This window comes from Equus przewalskii, chromosome 8 (genome assembly GCF_037783145.1).
Source record: "Equus przewalskii isolate Varuska chromosome 8, EquPr2, whole genome shotgun sequence".
In the NCBI taxonomy this organism is placed as follows: Eukaryota; Metazoa; Chordata; class Mammalia; order Perissodactyla; family Equidae; genus Equus; species Equus przewalskii.
In genome coordinates, this window is record NC_091838.1 from 31,793,761 (window position 1) to 31,820,625 (window position 26,865).

At 36.0% G+C, this 26,865-nt stretch overlaps 1 protein-coding gene across 1 annotated transcript in view; it reads left to right on the top strand.

Moving 5' to 3' along the window:
• Positions 1-26,865, top strand: part of LOC139085064 (probable oxidoreductase PXDNL) — a 311,563-nt gene that overhangs the window by 282,233 nt on the left and 2,465 nt on the right. Inside the window, exon 4 of the mRNA XM_070630618.1 lies at positions 4,110-4,181. Coding sequence (XP_070486719.1) covers positions 4,110-4,179 — 70 coding nt within the window. The 3' untranslated portion in view covers positions 4,180-4,181. The remainder of the gene's footprint in view (positions 1-4,109; positions 4,182-26,865) is intronic.

The following is a 26,865-nucleotide window of genomic DNA, read 5'->3' on the forward strand; positions in this document are numbered from 1 at the left end:
TTGGGCTCTGTTAAAGAACTTTCTCTTTATGCTTATAAAAACTGGAAGCATTTAAGAGTTTCAAGAAGTGTTTATATAGGGAGGATGTGGCAAGGCCAGTTGAATAGTTCTTGTATTACCATATCTGAGGGCATAGCTTGGTCTAGTGTGGAAGTAGTTGACTAAAGGAGAATGGAACAAATTCAAGAGATATTTAGAAGGCAAAATCAAAAGAATTGGAGTTGGGTGGGATCCAGGGAGTGAGAGAGGCATTGTCAATGCTCTTTTTCTGACTTGCACAAATTGATATATGGTGGTTCCATTAATTGAGACAAGCAACGGCAGAGGAGACCAGGTGTGGTGGAGGAAGACTATGAATGGGGTTTCACACATGTTGGGTTTGAGGTACCTTGTGAGATCTAGAGGATATTTAAGTTGTTTGGATGTATAAATCTAGATCTTAGAGGTAAATCTAGAGAGGTAATTTGTAAGCCTTCTGCATAGAGATATTCGAAGCCATGGGTGTAGATGAAATTATCTAGGAAGGTTGTAGTTAAATAAACATGAAATGACAATGGTGATAATTTTCTGCCTTCAACATATGGAGACATATCTACAGATCCATTATGTCTAAATTCCTTGTAATGATTTAAACCTATTTCAAATGTTTTCAAGTGATTGTCCGCATTTATCTTCTTGCAATAGATGCCTGAAAATGTCAAGATTTTCAACAACCTAGTAAAAATAACGTTATAGGAGAGGATAAACTTGCTATATTATCAAGTTGAGAAGGGAGTGAAAATCAAAGTTAAATCCCTCTATTTCACTGGCCTAAACCCAGGCCGTAAATCAAGGAAACCTAACTTAAAACGTCAGACTGCTTTAAACTGGTTTAAATAAATAAATAAATAAATAAAATATATATATATGTTTTAGTTTTGTTAGGAAATTTGTCAAATCATATGGACAAAAGCTTAAAGATGTCTGTGCTATAATCAAACAGAACTCTCTGGGTTATCTTATTTCCCTGCTGGGAAAAAAATCTACTTTTGTGCACTTTTCACGTTATTAGTAGTGAAGTCAAATACTAGTTGTCTATTCTATTTCTGTTAGACTGACGTCCCGCAGAAAGCATTCCACCTGCAAGGCATCCCGGGCGAGTCTGGAATCGGGGAGATGTGTTCTTGGGAAGCATTACTCGACTGGGGAGCAGACAGGGCTGTGATTAGGAGGCTCTCAGTGGGTGCGTGCAGGAAGAGATGATGCATTTCTTATGAATTAATAAGTATAAAATATTTAAATGTAAAAATCAATATTTGCCAATTCCTTTAGTTATTCTGGAGTACAAACCACAAATTCTCTTGACAAAAAATAAATTGTATGGTTTGTCCTTTACATCTCAGTAGCTTTGACATTGAATAAAATGTTATTTTAACACTTTTATTGGCTCCTGGCCCTGATTTTAGTTGGATCAGTATATTAGAATCCCTCTGAACAAAAAGCTCTCTTCATTCTAGGTACCTTCTTTCTAGTTACCCAGATATCTGTGCAAACTCTGCAGGATGCGCATTTGATTGCTGAAGTCAAGAAGAATAGTGCCAGTGGAAAAACTTTATCCAGTTTGATTTATGGTGAAAAGTCTAATTAAAGAATTATTCAAAAGAAGTTTAAAAAGTAGGAAAGAGGAAAAACAGGGGCCCACCTCATTCATAAACTAAAATATTCACTTTTAAAATCTGAAAGTTGGCTTAGGAGTGGTTAAACGACAGACCCTGGCTTGTAACCTCTTTCCTTGTGCTTGTTAGGCTGTTCCATGACCTGGAATGCAATACTTTCCTTCATTTAAGAGTTCTGCACCTTCCATAGAAGATGCCACTAATGTTGTGGGGAATGGCTGCCAGGCACGATGAGAAGCAGCCTCCAGTGGTGATTGCGAGAATGGATCTTGCTTAATGTGTGGCTTGGATTTACTGCTACTTAGCTCTTCGGCCTTGGGCTCTTGACTTCTCCCTGTGGAGCATCCCTTTCCGAGCCTGAGAAAGGTTTTGCTCCTGCATTGTTAGATCAGATCTCACCAGGTTGTCTCTGTGTGCTCCTCTTGTCAGCTGAGTCTGTGTGCGGCTCCTCTCTTTGCCACCAGACAGGCTGTTGGGCCCAGGTGATAAAAGAAATCTGCCTAAACTGAACCTTGGTCCTAGCATTTCTAACCCGTGTGAAATTGAACAATTGCTTAACCTCCCTGTATCACATTTTCCTGATTTAAATAATAGGAGTATTCATAGAACCTACCTCACATTGTAGTTGTGAGGATTAAAAATGACTAAATGCATGTCAAACACTTAGAACAATAAGGGTTTCATGCTGCTACTATTATTATTATTTAGTTCATGCTAAATTTGAAGCCCTAATCAACACTTACTCATATTCATCATAAACTGTCTATTTGTACTCTACATTAGTAAGCATGGAGTCCAACGATGCAATACATTTCACTTGGAAAAAAATTCTGTAATAGACCTCTTTCCAAATTGTTCTTCACCCCAGTCACTGAAGCTTCTCTCTCTCCCCTCCTGCGTCCAGCACCCAGTCCTCCTCTTCACCCCGTCCCCTTCTCTTCTTTCTTTAACTCTTCCAGGCTCTACCTCCTTCATTACGTACTGGACCAATTACAGAGGTAATGGTTTTGTAGAGGGCAGTGTGTGTATGTGTGAGTCAGTGTGAGTAATTTAAAGCAACAAAGATGAAGTTGCTTTATGCAAACGCTAAAGCAATTATTGCAGGGTCTTATACAGTGTCACTGTTGTAGCTTTTGTCATAAGTGGAACCCTTAGGAGGAATGCTTGTGACCCCCACCAGGATGCTAAATTTCAGAGGGTGGGAAGATGCAGCACTGACTTTAAGAGCCAACCTAAGGCAGTTTGAAATTCTTGCTCCTTTCCAACTACATTTTTTTTCATTCTATTGTAATTATTATGCTTTTGCATTAGATGTCTGACGTGTTGGACCTATAATAACGATTTTATAAGAAAGAAACCTATGAATAAAGTATAGGTGTTTCTTTTCCTTAAATCTTTTTATTTTCTTCTTTCAAGAGCATTTCTAATTGTGATTAAATAAATCTATTTTATATAAGCATATAAAATATAAATCTTCCCTTTTTGTGTGTCCTCACTCCCGTCAAAAAACTTCCTGTTGACTGAGTCAAGCGCAATTTACTGTGTCCTTCCATATGGACGGAATTCAGTGTGAGACATTGTTTGTTCCTTTTCATGGTGACTTTTGGGTTCGAGGTGCTTTCCGAAGGCAGCTCACTGCAGACTGCTGTCCAGCGCTGTTGGTTTCATTTCGATGATTTGGAAAGCCCTGTCTGGAAGTCAGACGCAGGGTGGATGTTTAAAGTTTTGAGGAGAAGTATGCAGCCTTACCAGTGGATCTAAGCTTTGCTCCGCTCAGCTCTCTGCTTTGAAGGCATTCTTCTCCATTTCATCACAGGATTTCTGAGGAAAATGTAAACCTTTCTCTCTTCAGCTGTTCTTCTTGTTACTTCAAAAGAAGCCTTTCTAAAATGGCAGCTTTGGAAATACCTACTGGGTAAATTGCATAGTGGGATACTGAGGACTGAAAAGGTCTAGTTATAGAGAGATTAAAACAAGACACATTACTTCTCATGTATCCCCTGGCACTATCGTTAATTCATTTCAAATATTCATCACATTATGTCAAATATATCATTCTTAGTCTTCTCTAGACAGGAAAATTCTCTCTATTCTGAAATGTAAATAAGCATGTGGTCACTTGTAATGTGTTTTATTATGATTCCAATCTTAATTATTATTCTAGATTCACTTGCTTTAAAAGTTTTGGTGAATAGAAGAGTAACTTCACCAAACACTTAGCATCGTTTTACTCAAGAGTGCTGCCTAAGAAAAGGGGCAACATCAAGTCACCACTTCTGGGGGGCTTCCAGTTCCCCGTTGGAACATCAGTTTTTTAGACCCAAGACAGTGAAGAGCAGAAGAGACTTGAAATACCTCAGAGTTGGATTTCAACTGAAGCTATTGCTAACTCCTCAAGCAATTCATTTTACTCACCAGCACAAGAAATAACCAATTTGATTTTGTGCCTTCCAGGTATATTCATTTCAACCGAATAGAAATACTACAGCCAGAAAGCTTTGGAGATCTTGGGAAATTAGAGTGACTGTGAGTGTTGACTCTTTAAATGTCCTTTGCTTCTGCTTTGCATCTTCTGTTTATACAAAATATTGACTGCCCTGGAGATTACAATATTTTGTTGTAAGCCTAAGAAGCAGAGCTTGCACCTTTGTACTATAAAATAGAGTTATCTAAGGTATACTATAGTTTGAAATCAATGGAGAAAAGACAAATAACCCAATTAAAAATAGGGCAAAAGAGATGAACAACGCTTCACAAATGAGGTAAAACCACTTCAAAACTTACTGCAGAAACTACTACAATTGCGCACACACATCCGCTGTGAGCTATCAGTTCCACTTCTAGTTATAGATACAGCAGAAATGCACATACATGTGTACCAGCAGACGTGTTCTTTAGTGTTCATGTCAACATCCTTTCCAATAGCTCCACACTAGAAACTACCCAAGCATCCAATAACAAAAGAAAAGAGAAACCACTTCTTGAATATTGATAAAATAGACTACTATACAACACGTATGAATCTCAGAAACATTTTGAGTAAAAACAAAAAAACCCAGGGCCTGGCCCCATGGCATAGTGGTTAAGTTCAGTGCACTCTGCTTCAGTGGCCTGGGTTCACAGGTTCAGATCCCGGGTACACACCTAGACCACTCATCCACCCTGGGGTGGAAGTGACCCACATATAAAGTGGAGGAAGATTGGCACAGATGTTAGCTCAGGGTTAGTCTTCCTCAAGTATAAAAAGAGGAAGATTGGCAACAGATCTTAGCTCAGGGCCAATTTTCCTTAGCAAAAAAAAAAAAAAAAAAAAGGAAAAGAAAAACCCAAACATTGAAAATTACATAGTTTGATTTTGCTTTTAGAAGAAATTAAAAAACAGATAGCAGGAATATATGTAATAATTAGAAGTTAAAACAGTGATTACCTTTGTAGAGAAGGAGGTGTGTGGGAATGACAGTAGGGAGCTTCTGCAGTCCTAGTAATGTTTTGTCTTTTCTGTTGTTCTCTGGATGGTAGTTACACAGCTGTGTTCATTTTGGGGAAAGTCTTTGTGGTCTATGTCATGATGGGTGTACTTTTCTAAATGAACGTTATATTTGGACAAAGCTTTGTTAAACACCAGTGACAAACCAAAGGGACACTTGGACAGCCTCCTTTTGTTTTGTCTTTTATCAGGTGAAGATACTCTGCTACTTCACTTCCTCTAATACATTAGATTACCAAATTTATTGTGTCTTTAGCTGAAGACACAGCATTTTTTTCTGAAAAGAAAGCAAATGAAGAATTATATAGCTAAACTTAACCATGAATCTATTTGAATTGAAATAGATCTGAAAACAATCTGAATTAGGAGTTTGTAGGTTTCTAAAAGGATGCCCTTTAATATTAATACACAAAATAGACTAGTAAAATTAAAAGATAAAAAGAGGGGGCCGGCCCCTGATTGAGTGGTTAAGTTTGCATGCTCTGCTTCTGGGGTCCAGGGTTTCACCTGTTTGGATCCTGGCCCGGAACTTGCACCACTCATCAGGCCATGCTGAGGCAGCATCCCACATAGCACAACCAGAGACGCTCACAACTAGAATATACAACTATGTACTGGAGGGCTTTGGGGAGAAGAAGGAAAAAATAGAAAAAAAAAAAAAAAAGAAGAATGACAACAGATGTTAGCTCAGGTGCCAATCTTAAAAAAAATAAAATAAAAAGAGCTAGTCAACCACTTTCCTATGTGGGTACTCCAATCTTATTTGCATAAAGAAGTGTAAGAATTATAATGCCTACAATTGCATTGTTTGGTTTTGTTTCTTTGTTTGCTGGAGGCACGTGTTGAAGTACAAGGAAGCAGGTGGGGAAGCATGCTGCACTCCTTTTCCTGCTCTAACACGTGTAAACAGAGAGTTCCACTTTGGTAAAGTCAAGGTTTAACGTCACGATGACTAACAACCTCAAAAAACCAGAGGCACCAACTTCAGTTTTGGGGGAAATCTTGCTCCTGAATCAGCATTGCTTTCCTCCTGTGTAGCAAGACAGCTACTGAACCACTATGACTCTCGAAACCCTAGCTGCGTGTTCTTACCAAACAGTGGCACTGAGAACTGCAGAGACGGGAAGCGGACACTCCTGCTGCCTGAGGAGATCTGAAAGCCCTCAGCAGCCCCACGGCAGTGGTGGCAGGCCTTGCTGTTATCAAGGGGGTTCTTTTATTTATTTCTTTTAATTAATTAATTAATTTTCGGATGTATATCATATTTCGAATTCTGTGTACATTACATCATGTTCACCACCCGAAAATTAATTATAGTCCATCCCCTCACAGGTGAGCCTAATCATGCCTTTTGCACTCCCCGCTCCCCGCTTCTCCTATGGTAACCAACAATCCAATCTCCAATGCTATGTGGGTTTTTTTGTCATTTTTATCTTCTACTTATGATTGAGATCATATGGTATTTGACTTTCTCCCTCTGACATATTTCACTCAGCATAATACCATCAAGGTCCATCCATGTTGTCACAAATAGCCAGATTTCATCATTTCTTATGGCTGAGTAGTAGTCCATCATGTATAAATACCACATCTTCTTTATCCATTCGTCCTTGATGGGCACCTAGGTTGCTTCCAAGTCTTGGCTATTGTGTATAATGCTGCAATGAACATAGGGGTGCAAGTATCTTTATGCCCTTGTGTTTTCAAGTTCTTTGGATGAATATTCAGCAGTGGGATAGCTGGATCATATGGTAGATCTATCCTTAATTTTCTGAGGATACTCCGTACTTCTTTCCATAGTTGCTGCACCAGTTTGCACTCCCACCAGCAGTGAACAAGGGTTCCCTTCTCTCCACACCCTCTCCAACATTTGTGGTTTCCTGTCTTGTTAATTATAGACATTCTGACCCGGAGTGAGGTGATGCCTCATTGTAGTTTTGATTTGAATTTCCCTGATAGCTAATGATGTTGAGCATCTTTTCATATGCTTCTTGGCCATCGTATATCTTCTTTGGAGAAATCTCTGTTCAGATCTTTTGCCCATTTTCTAATTGGATTGTTGGGTTTTTTTGTTGTTGAGCTGTATGAGTTCTTTGTATATTTTGGATATTAACCCCTTATCTGATACATGGTTTGCAAATATCTTCTCCCAATTGTTAGGTTGCCTTTTCATTTTGTTGATGGTTTCCTTTGTGGTGAAGAAGCTTTTTAGTTTGATGTAGTGCCATTTGTTCATTTTGTCTTTTGTTTCCCTTGCCCGGTCAGACATGGGACTTGAAACTATGCTGCTCAGACCACTGTCAAAGAGCGTACTGTCTATGTTTTATTCTAGAAGTCTCATGGTTTCAGGTCTTACATTCAAGTCTTTAATCCATTTTGAGTTTTTGTGCATGGTGTAAGGGAATGGTCTACTTTCATTCTTTTGCATGTGGCTGTCCAGTTTTCCCAACACCATTTATCCAACACCAATTGCTTGTCGAATATTATCTGTCCATAAACATGTGGGTTTATTTCTGGGCTATCGATTCTGTTCCATTTATCTGTGTGTCTGTTTTTGTGCCAGTACCATGCTGTTTTGGTTACTATAGCTTTCTAGTATAATTTGAAATTGGGGAGTGTGATACCTCCAGCTTTGTTCTTTTTTCTCAGGAATCCTTTGGCTATTTAGGGTCTTTTGTTGTTCCATATAAATTTTAGGATTCTTTGTTCTATTTCTGTAAAAAATGTTGTTGGAACTTTGATAGGGATTGCATTGAATCTATAAATTGCTTTAGGAAGTATGGACATTTTTACGATGTTAATTCTTCCAATCCAAGAACGTGGAACATCTTTCCATTTCTTTGTTTCTTCTTCAATTTCTTTCAACAATGTTTTATAGTTTTCAGTGTACAGATCTTTCACCTCTTTGGTTAAGTTTATTCCTAGGTATTTTATTCTTTTTGTTGCAATTGTAAATGGGATTGTATTATTAATTTCTCTTTCTGCTACTTCGTTGTTAGTGTATAGAAATGCAACCGATTTTTGTACATTGATTTTATATCCTGTGACTTGACTGTATTCCTTTATTATTTCTAAAAGTTTTTTAGTGGAATCTTTAGGGTTTTCTAGATATAAAATCATGTCGTGTGCAAAGAGTGACAGTTTCACTTCTTCTTTTCCAAGGTGGATCCCTTTTATTTCTTTTTCTTGCCTTATTGCTCTGGCTAGGACTTCCAATACTATGTTAAATAAGAGTGGTGACAGTGGGCATCCTTGTCTGCTTCCTGTTCTTAGAGGGATAGCTTTCAGTTCTACTCCATTGAGAATGATATTTGCTGTGGGTTTGTCATATATGGCCTTTATTATGTTGAGGTATTTTCCTTCTATACCCATTTTATTTAGAGTTTTTATCATAATTGGATGCTGTATCCTGTCAAATGCTTTCTCTGCATCTATTGAGATGATCATGTGATTTTTATTCTTCATTTTGTTAATGTGGTGTATCATATTGATAGATTTGTAGATGATGAACCATCCCTGCATCCCTGGAATGAAACCCACTTGATCATGATGTATGATCTTTTTAATGTATTGTTGTATTCGATTTGCTAGTATTTTGTTGACGATTTTTGCATTGATGTTCATCAGTGATATTGGCCTGTAATTTTATTTTTTTGTGTTGTCCTTGTCTGGTTTTGGTATCAGGATAATTTTGGCTTTGTAGAAGGAGTTAGGAAGCCTCCCCTCCTCTTCAATTTTTTGAAAAAGTTTGAGAAGGATAGGTATTAAGACTTCTTTGAATGTTTGGTAGAATTCACCAGGGAAGCCATCTGGTGCTGGACTTTTATTTTTTGGGAGGTTTTTGATTGCTGTTTCAGTGTTCTCACTGGTGAACAGTCCATTCAAATTTTCTGCTTCTTCTTGGTCCAGTTTTGGAAGGTTGTATATTTCTAAGAATTTATCCATTTCTGCTAGATTATCCAATTTGTTGGTGTATAGCGTTTCATAGTATTCTTTTATTGTGTTTTCTATTTCTGAGGTGTTCATTGTAATCTTTCCTCTTTCATTTCTGATTTTATTTATTTGAGCCTTCTCTCTTTTTTTCTTGGTGGGTCTAGCTAAGGGTTTGTCAATTTTGTTTATCTTTTCAAAGAAACAGCTCTTGGTTTCATTAATTTTTTCTATTTTTTTTTTTAGTCTCTACTTCATTTATTTCTGCTCTGATTTTTATTTTTCCTTCCTTCTGCTGATTTTGGGCTTTGTTTGTTGTTCTTTTTCCAGTACCTTTAGGTGCACTTTTAGATTGTCTATTTGGGACTTTTCTTCTTTGTTGAGGTAAGCCTGAATTGCTATAAACTTCCCTTGTAGAACTGCTTTTGCTGTATCCCACAGATTTTGGCATGTCGTATTTTCGTTTTCATTTGTCTCCAGGAATTTTTTTATTTCTTCATTGACCCAATCGTTGTTCAGTAGCATTTTGTTTAATCTCCACATTTTTGTGGCTTTTCTGGTTTTCTTCCTGTAGTTGATTTCCAGTTTCATATCTTTGTGGTCAGAAAAGATGCATGGTATTATTTCAATCTTCTTAAATTTATTGAGACTTGCTTTGTGGTGTAATATGTGATCAATCCTGGAGAATGTTCCATGGACATTTGAAAAGAATGTGTGTTTTGTGATTTTGGATGGAATGTTCTGTATATATCTACTAAGTCCATCTGGTCTAACTTGTCCTTTAAGGCCAGTGTTTCCTTATTGATCTTCTGTTTGGATGATCTATCCATTGGTACAAGTGGAGTGTTAAAGTCCCCTACTACTATTGTGTTACTGTCTATTTCTCCTTTTATGTCTGTTAATAATTGCTTTATATATCTACGTGCTCCTATGTTGGGTGCATAGCTATTTACAAGTGTTATATTTTCTTGCTGGATTGTTCCCTTTATCATTATGTAGTGCCTGTCTTTGTCTCTTTTTACAGTTTTTGTTTTAAAGTCTATTTTGTCTGATATAAGTATTGCTACCCTTGCTTTCTTTTCTCTGCCATTTGCATGGAATATCTTTTTCCATCCTTTCACTTTCAGTCTGTGAGTGTCTGTAGGTGTGAAGTGTGTCTCTTGTATGCAGCATATACATGAGTCTTGTTTTTTCATCGAATTGGACACCCTATGGCATTTGATTGGAGCATTTAGTCCATTGACATTTAAAGTAGCTATTGATAAGTATGTATTTATTGCCATTTTGTCACTTTTTTTTCTGGGTGTTTTAGTAGTTCTTCTCTGTTGCTTTCTTTTTCTCTTGCTCTTTTCCCTTGTGGTTTGATGTCTATCTTTAGTAATATGTTTGATTTCTTTTGTCTTACTTTTTTCCTTGCTTGTTATATGTTTCTGATTTGTGATTACCATGAGGATCCTATTTAATATACTATGCATATAGCAGTCTATATTGAGTAGATAGACACTTTAGTTTGATCTCTTTCTAAAAGCTCTACTTTTTCACTCCCCTCCTCCCACATTGTATGTTTTTCAAATCATATATAGTCTCTTGTTTAGTGTGTGTCTATCCATTACCCTCTTATCACTGAAATAGGTGATTTTAGTACATTTGTCTTTTAACCTTTATATTATCTTCACAGGTAGTTGATCTGCTGCCTTTACTATACTTTTACCTTACAAGTGATTTTATTGCCTGGTTTTTTGTTGTTGTTTTTGATAATTTTTTTTATCTCTATTTGTAGTCATTGCTTTCCCACTTAAATAAGTCCCTTCAGCATTTTACTTTTGGACATTTTGATTATAATATGTCTTGGTGTAGGCCTCTTTGGGCTTATCTTGTTTGGGGCTCTCTGTACTTCCTGAACTTGGATGTCTGTTTCCTTCCTCAGGTTAGGAAAATTTTCCTCTATTATTTCCACAAATAAATTTTCTGCCTTCAAGGGGGTTCTTATCTTAGAATCCATGAATGAGCTTTATGGCGTGGAGAATTGGCTAACAACAAAGCTTTTAATTTTTGATTTTCTTCCTATTATTTGAGTAAATACATATGCACATATTTCTTGAAAGACCTCTGAATATGTTAATCATAATCTGTTCTGTTATTTTTTTCTTTTTTCTTTGAATTTCCCTGCTTATTCTGGAGTTAGCTTCCTTTCTTTTTGTCGTGGTCTTTCTTTGTCATGGTTCTGATTAAACTCCTCTGCTTTGTGAACCTTGACTGTCTATTCATATTTGAAAATATTGAGTAGGTGGTCAGGTTTCCCCTGCTCTCCTGTAGGTGGGTCCATTTTATGCAAAATTTCCCCTTGGTGGGAATTTTAGTTTGGACACTTGGGTAGAAAAATGGCAGATTTCTCCTCCCAAACACTAGAATGAGAAAGGCTTTCTCTTGAGTTCTAGCTCCACACAAAACCCATTACTTTTCTTGTATCAATTTGATCAATTTCTTTAGAGAAGAACATATATGAAGAAGACAAATTATATACATAATTTTTTCCTCTTAGCAGTAGGCGTCCTTATAGTGGTGGCAGCTACCAATTAATTGTGTTTCTCCATCCACATGTTTAATGAACCCCTGTTTTCAGCCCCACATCTCACTCCTGCTCTCTGCTCTCTCTGGTGTTTTTGCACCCAAACCATCAGACTGTTCCTGCCTCAGTTTTCTCTGGGTTGCAGCTTTCTTGATTTCATTTGTCAACCCTCTCCCATGCATTTTATGTGTTTCCAGAATTTGCTGAAATCTCTTCTCTGTTGGTGGCCTTCCACATTCTGTCCTCTTGATTGTTATGGGCTTATTTATTTGTATTGACCATCTGGGCTGTTATTTCTGTGTAGTCCTGAAAGAGAATGAGGCAAATTTGTATGCCCAGTTCACTATTTTGAATCAGAATTCTTCTCCCTATAACTTTGAAATTTGTTAGTTGAAATAATATTTAAATATTAAAATTAAATTATTCTCTTAAGGTGTTTCTCAGTCTAAACAAATTTAGCATGACTGTGCCTGTGCCAGCGCATCCTCGAGCGATGTGCACTCAGCAGCAGCAGCAGCAGGATATCTAGAATCCTTCCTTATTGATGGGATTTGATCAAAGCCCCCTTGTGTTACATTCATAAATATCAACAACCCCTCTCACTTGGATGGGAACATTCTCTTCAATGGAGGCATGATGCCAAAACAGGCAAGGGAAGATCTGAATCTTCATCTTTCCTATGAATAGGAGGCTTGATTTGAACATCATTTACCAAAATTAGATTCTTCTCCAATGGATAAGTCTTATCTTTAAACATCATAAACTATTTATTATTACATCTCCAAACAAAGGAATTTATGCACATTTGGTGAAGCCACATGGGATGAAATATTCAAGCTGGTTTAGAGCTTGATGCACAGGCAGAAAATTGCAATAATGCCTCTGTTAAAGTGTACAGAAATCTGACGTTTTGTGTAATAATTCATGATTGGTATTGAAGAACCTGACAACTATCATTTTTCTCCAATGCCACTTGCAAATTGGTGAGACTATGGACATTCTTGGTAAAGTTGGCTCCTTGTATTTATCTTTATGTGCATACCAACCTCATCAAGCCACAGTATTTTCTGTGCTTCTTCTGAAGTCTTTAATGATTCTGTCTTGAAAAAATGAAAGAAATACAGGGAAAAGAAAACTTTGGTATTCTGTACCCAGAAAGAACACTCATGGTGCCTGAAAACACATTTGGTTTTGTTGGTTTGGGGAGAATACAGGCTCCAAACGACATCACACTGGATGCTTTATGAAGCAGCACGTGGACTTGCGTGGAGCCAGCCAGTCTGGAAAATATCTTCTTTATCAGGCACACACCTCACTAAGCCAAGGCTTTTTTAAGACGTTTTCTCGAGTAGGAGCTGAATATCATTTTCTCTATTTCTCAGAAGTCTCTTAGATTTCCAGTGGATGTATCTTGAAACACCAGCTTGAATTTCAGGTAGAATATTCACTTTTCTTCCCTTCTCAGGACATTTATCTTGAAAAAACTCATTCATGGCTTGGCTTTTTTGATAACAGTTATATTTCTGTCACAGAAAAGAGATCCGTCTTTGGTTAATTTCCATGCAGTGGATTCTGCTAAACTATTATTTTTTTGACCAACAATCTTTGATAGAAGAGGTCAGCAGCAAACAATTATACAGACCTTCCAAAACAGGAAGAAGTGCTTTTTAGGTTGTTGTTAGGAGTATCAAAGTGATACTTCTACAGGCAGAAATCAACAAATACATTGTAGAAACAGTTTGAAGATTAACTTCACAGAAGTTGAAAAGAAGAACGAGAAAAAAGAAAGTCCAGGCAAACAATTTGCCCCCCTGCTTGACAGTACTGATGACACAGTACTACTCTGTTAACGCTGTCACTGAGATAGTGGTCTAAGAGATAAATAATAATAGTTATTATTATAGTAAGTCCCCATTTTATAGATAAAGGAACTGAGACTTAGAGAGATTAATTTGCTTAGAAACAAATAGTTATAGCAATAATAGTAGCAGTGATATCTGATTCGGGAACCATAATAACATGTATGACATAAACTAATGTTGAAATAACATCAGTTTGTACATTTTGTTACCATTTGTGCAAAATTAAGAAAAATTCTTGATGAAGATTTTTAAGTATTTGCATACGCTGCTTCAAAATCTGAGATGATGGAGATGTCCTTTTTTCTTGATTTGTTTCACCTGTTAAACAATTAATTCTGGTCTACGTGACTTGGAAAATAGGTAACATCTTTCAATCTCCGATTATGGGTGTAATTTCCAGCCTTTTAAATATGTTAAGAGAATGAACAGTAACCTGTTTACTGTTGTTATCACATTGAACTACACTAGTTGTAAAATAATGAAATAAGCTTGTAGCCTAGCAAAAATAAAGTAAGCATGAACTGTCCAAATGATATGACTTTTCCCAAGGTCTAGCTGCAACGTACTACAAGCTATTTCTCTATCATGAAATTCCATTCTAATCTTCCCTGAGACACGGAAATGGAGGAGGGCTTACGGTGGGGAATGAGAATTACCCTGTGACTTCCATCTGCTCACCCGTCTTAACCTAACTTTTCACTATTTCTTCTCTAGTCTTTCCTCCTGAGTTTGATGAATTGGGTGGAGCAGGGAAAGATGAGTACAAGGATTCAAAATAGAAAGGATCAGGGAAAAATTTGTATCTACACAAATGTGCATCAAGTTTGCAAAACCAGGAAAAGATCTTGCCTCCTGTTCACAGGAGCCTTTACTTTAACCCCTAAGAGATAAAACAGGTAAAATAAAGCCAAAAACATAGCATTAATAAGAAAACATGGTCAGATGATCTTATTTAATTTTGAGACAGGGATGCTAGTCATGAAATAAGACTCAGAGAGAGGCTGGATGTAGCTAACTGTTAACATTTTCTAGACATAATTTGATTATTTACGCTCATTTCCTCCTGTCTCAGGACATAAATGGCACAGACCTTTCCTCTGTTTTGCATAGACTGTTGTTTGCTCCTCTCTTCATAGACGTGCTCTTTGTGGAATGTGCGTTCAGTGGTGCTGGCAACCTAACTGTCCCCAGCTGATGATTTCTCTGGTAGTAATGTCTCCAGTCGCAGCGGGAGGGGGAGGTGTGGCCAGGGCAGCGCTGCGGGAGCCCAAACCAGTGCAGGACTGGAAAGGGGAAGGAAGGGAAGAAACACTGCAGCCTGGGTCTCCTCTGCCTCTTGCTGTCCTCCAGAGCCTCCCTCCATCGCCTCTTGTGGCGGATTCCAAAGAGGAAGAGGAAGCTGTGGGCAACAAAGCCTGGGAAAGGCACTTCTCTGCCATCTTGTCCTGGGCAGGACATGGGTGTAAGTCTGAAGGGAGCAGGCCAGCAGCTAGCTGAGCCAGCGACCACAGCAGCACCAAGTGAGACTAGTTTTGCAAAACTGCAATGGCCAGTAAGCTGAAAGATGGACAAAGGGTTGCCACCCACAGTATCCAGTCTATCATGATTCATTTGCAGGCTTCTGCAGTCTGCTTTTTTTTTTTTTAAGGTATACTTTTTGGTGAGGAAGATTGGCCCTGAGCTAACATTTGTTGCCAATCTTCCTTCTTTTTTTTCCCCCCAAAGCCCCAGTACCTCAGTACCTAGTTGTATATCCTAGTTGTAAGTCATTCTAGTTCTTCTGTGTGGGATGCCACCACAGCATGACCTGATGAGCGATGTGTAGGTCTGGGTGCAGGATCTGAACCAGTGAACCCCGGGCCGCCAAAGTGGAGCACAAGAACTTAACCACTATGCCACCAGACTGGCCCCTGCAGTCTACTTTTATTGTGCCATTCTTTACGATGAATACATTGTCCTCTTTGGTTTCTTATATGTTTAAATCTTATTTTTGTGATTTCTCTTTAGCATTCGTAATCTCTAACTAAACAAAACAAAAAAAATTCAAAAGACCACCTACGAAAAGATACCAATACAGTGGCAGATACATATATGTAAATCTTTAAAACAAATGCTTGCATAAATGACACTCTGCTTTGTATTCACCCTTTCTCACTGAAATACTTGTTTAAATGTATCTAGATTTACAATTAGGTAAAAAAAAAAAAGTCTGTCCTCTAAACTCATCATTACTGCATTGTGATTAAAAGTTATCTTTTATTTTTTGGATTTTTGCATAATAACAAATTATCTAAAATCCCAGCTGGGAGCTTTTCTCATCTGGATTCATTAAAGAGACTGTAAGTGAAAGCAAGTGCATAAACACAGAAATGATTTCCGTACGATTTTCTCCAAAATAAATAAATCCCAGACAATGTTTTGCCTTCGTCTCCTTTTGCCATGAAAGATCAGTCAGTTCTAGTGCATTAGGGAGGAAACGGTTTTTTTAACTGCAGAGTGATTGAGGACACAGATAGTCTACCGAGCTTTCATGTATTCTCTTAGAAGTGACATTCAAAAGGAATATTGAAGATAGAAGTTTTCCTCGGTTCTCAGTTATTTCCTTGCTGGTCAAATCTAAAGTCTCCCAAGACTTCCTTTTCCTTTAACTTTTTATTAAAAAAGAGACTTGAGAAGTTCCAAAGAAAGTCTAACTCCTCTGGCTAGGCTTCAGAAGTCTTCCCTCGTCACCCCAGTTACTAGTACAGTTCACTTCTTCCTACATTAAACATAACAAAAGGGAATTCCCAGTACCGGTCCTCTCATAGGCTCCGTTTGCCTCAATTTTCTGCACCTGTGAATCTGTCTTTGATCTGCCTCTTCACCCTGATCTGTGTGTATACTACTGCATTGTTGATGATTTTCTTTTTGGTTCTTTTTTCCCTCAGTACACAAATATAAATTCCAGTTATCAGGTTAAGGTCAAATGTCCTGCTTCTCGGTGCTGGTTGGAGAGCACATAGTGGAAAAATCACAAAGGTGTATCTCTCACCTGCCTTGAAGGCCACTTTGTTGCTGTTTTCTGATGTTGTGTGCCCAGATCACGTCTGTGAGCATGGGAATTTTAAGATTAAGTAAAAATCAGAACACTGGGGGAAATAAATTTGTGCTTAATTGGTGCCTGGAAATGATGCTTGGAATCTTTGCACTTAAAGGATCGTGAATAATCAAGAGGGCATTCATCCAGTCCTAGTCCAGTTTTGCAAGTTCATATTCCCCACTTTCTTGGCAGTTCTCACAGCAGACCCAAGGCACTGCCTCACAGTCATTTCTTCTCGGCTGTGCTCTTTGACTGTGCTCAGACCCGCAAGGTTTTGCTTGATGGTTCTCTTTTTCTGCCAAAGTTTTCTTACTTGTAAGAACTGGTCACATCACAGCCGTTTGGAATAATACGCACATTCATTCTTGTTTGTTTTGTTTTTTTTAATAGACTTTATTTTTTAAATTTGTTGTAGGTTGACAGCAAAACAGCAGAAAGTACCAAGATTTCCCACATACTCCCTGCCCCTACACATGCACAGCCTCTCCCAGAATCCACATCCCCCACCAGAGAGGTACATTTGTTATAATTGATGAACCTACGTTGACACATCATAATCACCCAGAGTCCATAGTTTACATTAGGATTCACTCTTGGTGGCATACATTGTGTGGGTTGGACAAAAGCATAATGACATATATCCATCATTATAATATCATACAGGGTATTTTCACTGCCCTAAAAGTCCTCTGTACTCCACCTATTCATCCCTTCTTCCCCCTAACTTCCGGCACTGACCTTTCTACTGTCTCCAAAGTTTTGCCTTCTTCAGGATGTCATATAGTTGGAATCATTTAGTATGCAGCCTTTTCAGATTAACTTCTTTCACTTGGTAATATGCATTTAAGTTTCTTCCATGTCTCTTCATGGCTGGATAGCTCATTACTTTTTAGTGCTGAATAATATTCTATTGTCTGGATGTACCACAGTTTATCCCTTCACCTACTGAGGGACATATTGGTTGCTTCCAAATTTTGGCAATTAGGAATAAAGCTGCTACCAACATGTGCAGGTTTTTGAGTGGACATAAGTTTCACCTCCTTTGGACAAATACTGAGGAGCATGATTGCTGGATGGTATGACAAGAGTATGTTTAGTTTTGTAAGAAACTGCCAAACTGTCTTCTATAGTGGCTGTACCAATTTTGCATTCCTGCCAGTAATGAATGAGAGTTCCTAAAGCTCCACATCCTCACCAGCAATTGGTGTTGTCAGTGTTCTGGATTTTGGCCATTCCCATAGGTGTGTAGTGGTATCTCGTTGTTTTAACATTCTTGTTTTTTAATCATATCTGGGAAATGAAAACTGCCAAGACATTTTGTAACAAGCTTATAGCAAGCTTTATTCTGGTAGTGGGAGGAATATTATCTTTTATTTTTTACTTGCCTTCTCTCTCTTCTTGGATTTGTTACATCATTTATGATTAGAGTCACTGTTTTCGTATATTTGCAATTATAACTCCCATTAAGTGTTTCTTCTGTATATAGATTTCTATTTGAGTATCATTCTTGGCTTTTAAGATTCTCAAAATGTCTTGACATGCTAAAGCTCTTAGTTTTTTCTATTATTTTCTATTATGTTTTCTTGTTAAGTATCAATAATAGCTTTTTGTTCTTACCTCTTACATTTAATGAAACAGCATTCACTCTATTTATGAAACACACAGAAATAAATACTAGTAAAGAAGCTGAGGGAGGCCCTACTTACAGTGATGTACAAGTATGGATCTTATATGCATGTGCTATATGTACTTCAAATGTTTTAAGCCACTTTTAAGATAATTTTGTTAGTATGTCATGTTGATAAAGTATCTATTTTTGTAGACGGTAGCTGACCGTTTATGGTAACGGTAAACTTATACACAGATGATTTGAGCAACCTGGCCCAGGGTTCATGAGATCTTGATCAGTCTGAGATGGTGGACACTGGCACCTGGTTATTCCAAATCCTCAAACTTGTGCCCATGCAGACTGTCTTTTAGATAAGAAAATCAGTATATGGGGAAGTGACTGAGGGCTAATAAATAAGCTACATCTACTATCAAATAAATTCCATCTTCCACAATGAATTCTTTCAACAACTGGGGGAGTGTCAATTCGCTGGTAGCACCTGGAGTCAGAGGAATCTGTGTGGGTCACATTTGCTGTGTCATTGCTGGGGTCTGTGTGTGACACCTGATGTGGGTTTCTCCACTGTCATTTCTAACTCATGACAGCCATATTCCTCACAGTATACTGGGAAAATGAATAAAATGTCTTCTAAAAAGTGCTTTTGGATCTTTAAATGAAAGGGATTATGTAAGTACAGGTGATATATTACTCTGTTTTCAAACAGAAAAGATTAATTTACCTGGCTCTTTTTTTCCTTTGAAATTACCCACCGAGCAGTGAATAGGCCTCAGTGAATAATTATTTTAAGCTTGTGATTCTTGACTGAATACTATCAAAAGGCAGTGGTCTTTTATTTAACACACCTGGTGTGATATTTGATATAAGAGCATTTTCAAAATGGAAAACAGTAAAATGGGAATTATTTTAAGCACAGTGTGCTATTAATATTTAGTGTGGTCTAACAAAGATTAAGATAACCCACTTTTCTTATTGTTTTACTCTATAGCTTTTTATTTTTCAAAATTCATGGCTCTAAATTATAGGCAATGTTTCAAACAATACTTTCCCAGCATAAATTTGGAAATGCTCTATATGTAAAGGGTTCCCAAACAGATTTTTTTTTTAATAAAAATCTAGTTCTCATACTATGGGTTCTTTTCCAAACACAAAGGAGTTTTTCAAGCACTAAGTGAAAAATATATCCTTTAGTTGTTTTTTTCATGTTTTGTATCCTTGCTATGGATGAAAATCTTAATTGAAGTTGACAGTAATGAAAAGAAGAAATTGAATCTTGTGCTCAGTTGTTACTAAAACACACAACCATGAGTATACATAAGGGAAGATGTGGCTCACTGATTAATGGAGGGCTGATAAGAAGCGATGATGACATCAGGGAAATGGAACATTCCCAACTGTTAGGGCCCAGTGTCTGTGATGTTCCCTATTGATTTGTACTGACATCACAAGTATGTGCTTGTGTTCAACTCAGAGAAATCTCATGGTGATACTGAAGAGAGAATTTACTTGTTAATATTTAACAACTACAGACTGCTTTTGATAAAATTACCAGACATTAAACTCAAAATTTAAATCAGATGAGTGAACTTTGGACTCATTAATATTGAGTAGATTTTTAACCAAGTAGCTGATACAGTAAATCAGTCAGTGACAAGAAACAGCCAAGGACACTGAACTCATCAGTATCTTCCTGAACAAGTGCTAGCAAACTTTTGTGTCTTGTACATCACTCTAGACACGGCTGAAAGTATTGTCTGTTCCAGCCCTGGTTTTATTTTTTCAGCTTAGTTTGAAGTCTTGATGGAAGCATTAAGTAAAGAAAATCTATACCATTAAGTAACTTTTTAATGTGTGAGATTTTTTTCTTTAATTTAACCATTTAATGCTGCCAAATATAGGTGTCATTTTAGTGTAGTACAATTTAAATACAATATAACTTAGTATGAACTATAAGCATCTGCGATATACTTCACTAAATCATCAGACAGTAAATCTTCTTAAATTTATTTAAAAATATATAGTTCTCTGGAAGTACTCTAAATTCTAAATCTGGAGAAGAGCATGGTTGTTTTTTTTACTTTTAGAAAAAACTTTCATTGTTCCAATAACATGATATTAATAAAAACTCAAATTAAAACAACTGGGTGATGTCTTAATTTACATGCAAAGTGATTCCTTTGTTTATTGTTTTCTCAAATGTTTTTTAAGGACTTGCTATACAAATTATTAAAAATTATAGCATTTTTTATTCTGCTTAAGTCACATAACGCATTACTTATTACAATAAAATTTAAACAACTTAACCTTTATCACTATTATAAATATGCTCATATTGTCGTTTTATCACTGGATAGAGTTTTATCTCTGGATAGAGTGTGACCTAATTACCACTGTAGACAGACTTGTGAATTCCATAGAGTTAGTGCCCCCTTTTTAACCCTTGGGATGGATGAAAGAGATAATTTATTACTCCTGTGCCTTTTTGCTATGTATCTTTTGATGAGAATGGAGATATATACCATAATTCTCTTTGTCTATCTATCAGTTTTATTTCATGAGGAAAAAATACTGGGAAAGATTAGGAAAATATAGTAAAATTTAGCGAAAGTGAATAATCTGCTCCTAGATTAGGAAATACCTCAAGGACATGTAAAGGGCCTTCCGGTCACAGTCTGCAAGAGACAGTTGAAGATGAAGAGCTTTGTAACGGCATTGCCAGCCCTTTTAGTATAAAAAAATAAAATAAAAAGGGTTCTGCCTCTGTCCTTTAGGGAAAATTGAGAGCACAGGGAATGCATGCCTGTCCATATTGATGTCAAGGAGATTTACAAGAGAAAGAGCAAGTCATCTGGGGCAGCGGCATGGATCATACACAGCGCATTTATAGGTCTCCTTTGAGCAAGAAAGCCTCTACTCCTTCTCTTAAATAATCGCTATGAAAAAGTTAAAGAAAACCACCACCACTAAATATAAATTCTCTATTTTTAAAATTTAAAAGAACTGTAACCTTCAGCATGTATAATTTTGTTTTTGTTTTTTTTTTTAATTGCAGTAACATTGGATTATAACATTATATAACTTTCAGATGTACTTCGTAATAAAATAAAAGATTACATGTTCCCCACCCAAAAACTAATTATAGTCCATAGTCTGTCACCACACATGTGAGCCTAATCCCCCCTTCAGTATGTATAGTTTTAATTGTTAGTTCTAACAATTTGTTTTATCTTACAATTATTTATTTATAATCAAATACTATGGTGCCTGTTAAGTGGAAACCACTTTTTGACTCTCAGAGTGCTTTCCAAAGATATTGTCAATATAGAAATTTATCTACTCTGTTCAAAATATGCAACCAGGTAAGCATTTGTTTTCATTTGTTTGTTGGTAATTAGAAATCTTGGAGTCGAAAATGTGACAGAGGAGGTAGATTAGATGAAATTAAGTATTTTAACTCAAAAGATTCAAAGGAGAAATTAATAGTCACTGTTAACAGTTGGGATTCTTGCCTGCATGCCTAGACGTCTGGATTCCAACGCTCTAGTTTGTGACTGTGATTTAGTGTGGCTGGGGAACTCTTGCAAAGTTATGCCCGGAATGGCCGTACGCAGGCTGCTGCTACGTGTGAGTATCCCAGAAGGCTCAGGGCTCCAGGGATGCTCAGTAGCTTCAGTAACAGTAGAGGAATTCACCTGTGGTATGTAATTTTCTGTGTGCGTACAAAAGCGAAAAGTCTGTTTGTCCTCTTTTTATAAAGGCTTATTGTGTGATGTTGAGTTTGGAAGAATATATTATCAGAAAATGTTTTTAAGGTATTTGGTTAAAAGTATAATCAATTTCCCTTTCATTATCTGCATTTTTACTTAAGGAAGTTATTATCATCATAAATTGTTAAAGCTGGGAGAGTCTTTGAGGATCATTTAATCCAATTTCCATAATTTCAAAGGAGAAATACTGAGGAAAATTATTTTTCAACAAGGTCACAGGACACTGTGACTAGCATTAAAGTCTCCGCTTATACCTCAGTATCACTTAGTATTAGTAATCAATGATTTAGATTTCTCAACTTTAGATGAAATAATTGCTAATATTCACCACTAGGAAAAACACTCAACGAATCTACTAAATGTTTTTTTCTCACATAAAATAAGACCACAAGTATCACTCAAGTAATGAAAACCTATTTTAATATATCTTTACATATTTTAAAATAATACAAACGTTTGATTTATCAAGCATATATTCATATTCTGACAAAGCTATCAGATATCCTTATAGTGAGTATGTCCTCTTAGGATACTATTCAATTCTCTTAAAGCTTTTAATATAAATAAGAGAATATTTATCTACTTATTTATCTAATTTATCTATTCCTATATATAACCTTAAATATGAATATATGAATATAAAGACATATGTACATATATGTGTGTGTGTCTGTATGCATGCACATGTGTATGTGCATGTATGATAATTGGGCTCCTTGGAAACTTACTCAGATGATAGTTTAGCAGAAATTTGCTTTCTAATGCCCCATTCACGGACAGCCAGCATTTGAATTTCTCTAAAGAGGTAATTTGAAAAATTATATTAATATAATTCAATTCCATCCAGATTGAGAAGAAAAATGACTTGTTGGTCTCTATTTCCAAGTAAGTCTCAAATTTGTCAGTTTCTTCCACATTTACTACCAACTTCTACTTTAGGCACAATCGAGTTTTGCCTGGAATATATTACATCCTAACTGATGTCCCAGCTTTCATTTTTCTCTCTCTCCAATCTATTATATTTGGGAGCTCTTTCAAAGACACCTATCTGATTACATCATTCTTCTGCTCTAACCCTTTTATAGCTTTCCCTGCCTTAAAATAAAATGCAAGTGTATCATAACATATTTCGTGTCCTTCACATGGTCAACACTTCCTATATGTTGCAGCCTTGGGCTACCCATTCCAACCCCAGTTCATTCTACTCTTCCCTTTACTCATGGTATTTAGCCATCCCCATGTTCTTTCAGTTCCTAGAAGTTCTTAAGCTTTTTCTGACTCAAGGATTGTCAACATGCTGTTTTCTCTGCCTCCAACATTCTTCTTGCATCTCTTCTTTTAATAGCCCTCTTCTTAAATATTTATTTGGAAAAACTTTATTAATCTCCCTCCCTACCCACCTCCTCACTACCACACATACACTGAACATCATTAACTTTTCATCTTTGCATTTATCACAATTTGTAATTATCCATTGTTGTGTTTGTTTAATTTCATTTGCTTCAATGAAACTATAATCCCATAAGTACAGAGACTTTGTTTTGATCACTGCTTCATTACTAGTCTTAGCATCATGCCTGACACACTGTAAATGTTGAGTCATTTTTTAAAATAAATACATAAATGAACAAAACTATTTTTCTAAATAGGGGAAAGCCAAGATGTTGATTATAAGGAATTTTAAGGAAGTGGATAAGATTACTAAAGATCTATGTAATTTTCTCCAGACGTGTTAGTTATGGTAACTTGTTAATGATTGGAAATCTCAGATGATGCAAATACAAGAAGAAGAGTTTTGTCATTTAGAAAGGTTTAAAGAGAATTATGTGAAATTTGCTATAGAAAAGTGAAATTCCGTTTTGTGTGTTCTTCTCTATAATTTAAATTCAATAATATTGTCTGATGTATTAAAAATCAATCACTCCACTTCCTTGTTAAAATAATTTAAATGTTTCCATGTTTTACCTCTCTATTATTATTTGAGAATGAGATCATTCATTCATAGTGATAAGCAATTTTGCTCAACCAGATTTGAGGTCTAGACATATGAATTCTTATAAATTGTGTGAAGTGGGTAGTTAGATGACTATTTGTCTAGGGAGAGTGCCTGCAAAATTGCAAACTCAATACAAACTTGGTTTGAAATATCGACCCATAAAATCAAACTCCTTCCATAAATATGGTTGTTTTGAACTATTAGAAATAAAAGCACCAGGACATTTACTTAATTTAATTCATTGGAGATTCTTTTCGGCAGTGATTCTTTCAAATATAAGTCTAATGTCTAAACTGGTACATGTATCACTGGCTAAATGCATTTCGATGTGTAAAACTTTAACATAGAAAGAAATTGAAATTATCTATAACTCTTTCTCAGCAGTATCTTAGAATGCTATAATTTTGTATCTTTAAAAAATATACTAATAATTCTTTTGTTCCAGAGAGTCCTCGAATTACTTTTGAGCCCCAAGACGTAGAGGTAACGTCAGGGAATACTGTCTACTTCACTTGCTGGGCTGAAGGAAACCCTAAACCTCAGATTATTTGGATACATAACAAGTAAATACTGAGCATGGGCATGTGTTGCTATTCTCTTTCCGATTTCAGTAATCCTTTTCTCTTACTTCAGCTCATTTATCTAGAGATGGAATTTTTTAAATTATGAAAATTTCTTGGAGATAAACATTTCTTTAACTCTTACTTTTTGACATACCCAAGGAATCTAGAGGACTTAAAAATTGTATATTTCGGGACATCAATGATTGTGCAAGTAACTAAAAGAATTTTATATTATTTTTAGAAGGAAATTTTTGGATTAATAACAAACTAGTATGTTTTAAAATCTGAATATAATTTGATATAACTCCATCTTCATTATTTTAGGTTCAAACTGATATTTCATATTTGATGTTGCAACTTTCATATAGTAAATCAGTATATGATTATGTAAGTGAATTGGCAATAAAGAATATGCAACATTATTTAAAATACCAGTCATTTATTTTATTCTCATTGTACTATTTGATAAAATACAGAATCTATGAGTCTAAAAGCCTGTGAATGTAAAATTAAATAATAATTACAAAGGTTTAAAAAGTTAAAATAAAAGAGCTGAAAAAGGAATGGGACAGTAACATAAAATAGATATATAAAATGAATTATATACTTGATATAATTCAATGATAGTACTTGGACAATTATACTATCATTAATTACATGATTGTTAACTAGCATGGTTTGCATGTCTCTTCCATTCTTGTGTAAAATTTCATTGATTTTCTCCTGTTATGTGTATAATCAACTCTGAATTTTTACCCTTTTATTTATAAAATATTCTAAGAGATATAATAAATAGTTGATGTGCTTTTTGTATATAATTTGGATTTCTAGTGGTAGTCAGAAACTCAGACATGCTTGTAAAATACATTTTTGATTCTTGCAGAAAACTTATAAGTGTAGGTTAAAAATAGCTTGGAAAGAAGGCAATTATGAATACTATTAAATTTGGAATCTAGCCCAGGAGAAAGACTTCAATTGATAGAATACTCCAATTTATTTGCATCTGGAGAATGTTCAAGAGTACTTGAGAAACAGAAATCGCTGCTTATAATGTCTTAAAACTGCTTACTCTGCCTTCTGAAAGTTTAAATGCAGTCATTATGCGTTCAAGGTTATAAAGATACTGACAAGTATTTAGAAAGGGACAAGTGAAAAATCATATTGCCTGATGGAACTTATGACATAGAGGTTTTAAATATAGTGACTAAAGAAGCTAAGATGTACTTAAAAGAAAACAAAGAAATTGAAAAAGAAACAATAAAATGAAGGAAAGATGAAGTATAGGTGGAAATGTCTGTTAAAATATTAACCATTTCTTATGGAAAAATTAAAGATGAAAGGGAAGAATTTATGCCACGAAATGTTTAACATTAACAAGTCTTAACTTGCTGATTATTTGTGGTTGAGTTTTTTTTATGGAAAGATAACATATACACTGAAAGTGTGTGAAACAAAGTATAGTATAGCAAATAATTTGAAATAAACATCCATTTCCATAAATCAGGCCAAGAAAAAAATGTTGTCAATTCATTAGGAGCTACCTAGCTGTCCCTTTTCTCCTCCTCTGGAAATAACCTCTATCCTGACTTAGGGTCCTTAGAGGAATTGGTTAAGCACTGATTAGACACAAGCAAAAGTAGGATTAGAGAATTAGAAGGTAGATTTGTTGGAGTGAAGTAGACTTCAGACTGGTTAAGATACATGGAGTCTATAATGCAAAGGTCCAGGACATATCCAGTATGAGAGGTTAGAAATTAAAAGCTGGAGGTGATAAAAAGTTTGGAGAGATAACAACTAGGAATTTTCTAGAAATGAAAAAAAATTATGAGATTTCAGATTAAGAATTGTATTGATTCCCAAACAGGTTTGAAAAAGAAATCTATACCTGGTACATTATGATTTCAACATTGAAAGTCAGAGATAAAAATCTTCATTTCTAGCTAATTTTCCAATTGCTTTCAAATGTATAACAATTAAAATGACAATGTTATATCAGCTAGAAGGTAATGAACTATATTTGTGATATTAAGGAAACAAATTTGGTTTTCTGTGATTTTGTATCCAGCTAAATTATCTGACATCTGGTAACTTTTGATATTTTGGGGTTCAAGGTTTTAGAACAAGTGTTTTGGGGGGTTTTTTGCCACATTTAGTCTAATTCTCTGTGTGTAATGCATATACATGTATCTTCCTTCTCCTTCTCCTCCTTCTTCTTTTTGTCTGAATTCTCTGTCACATGGAGGCTGGGACAAATGCTGTGTTGCTACTAGTCTGTCTTCTTACAAGACTTCATCCAGGAAGGAAGGGGCTGTGTCTGTCTATCAGTGTTC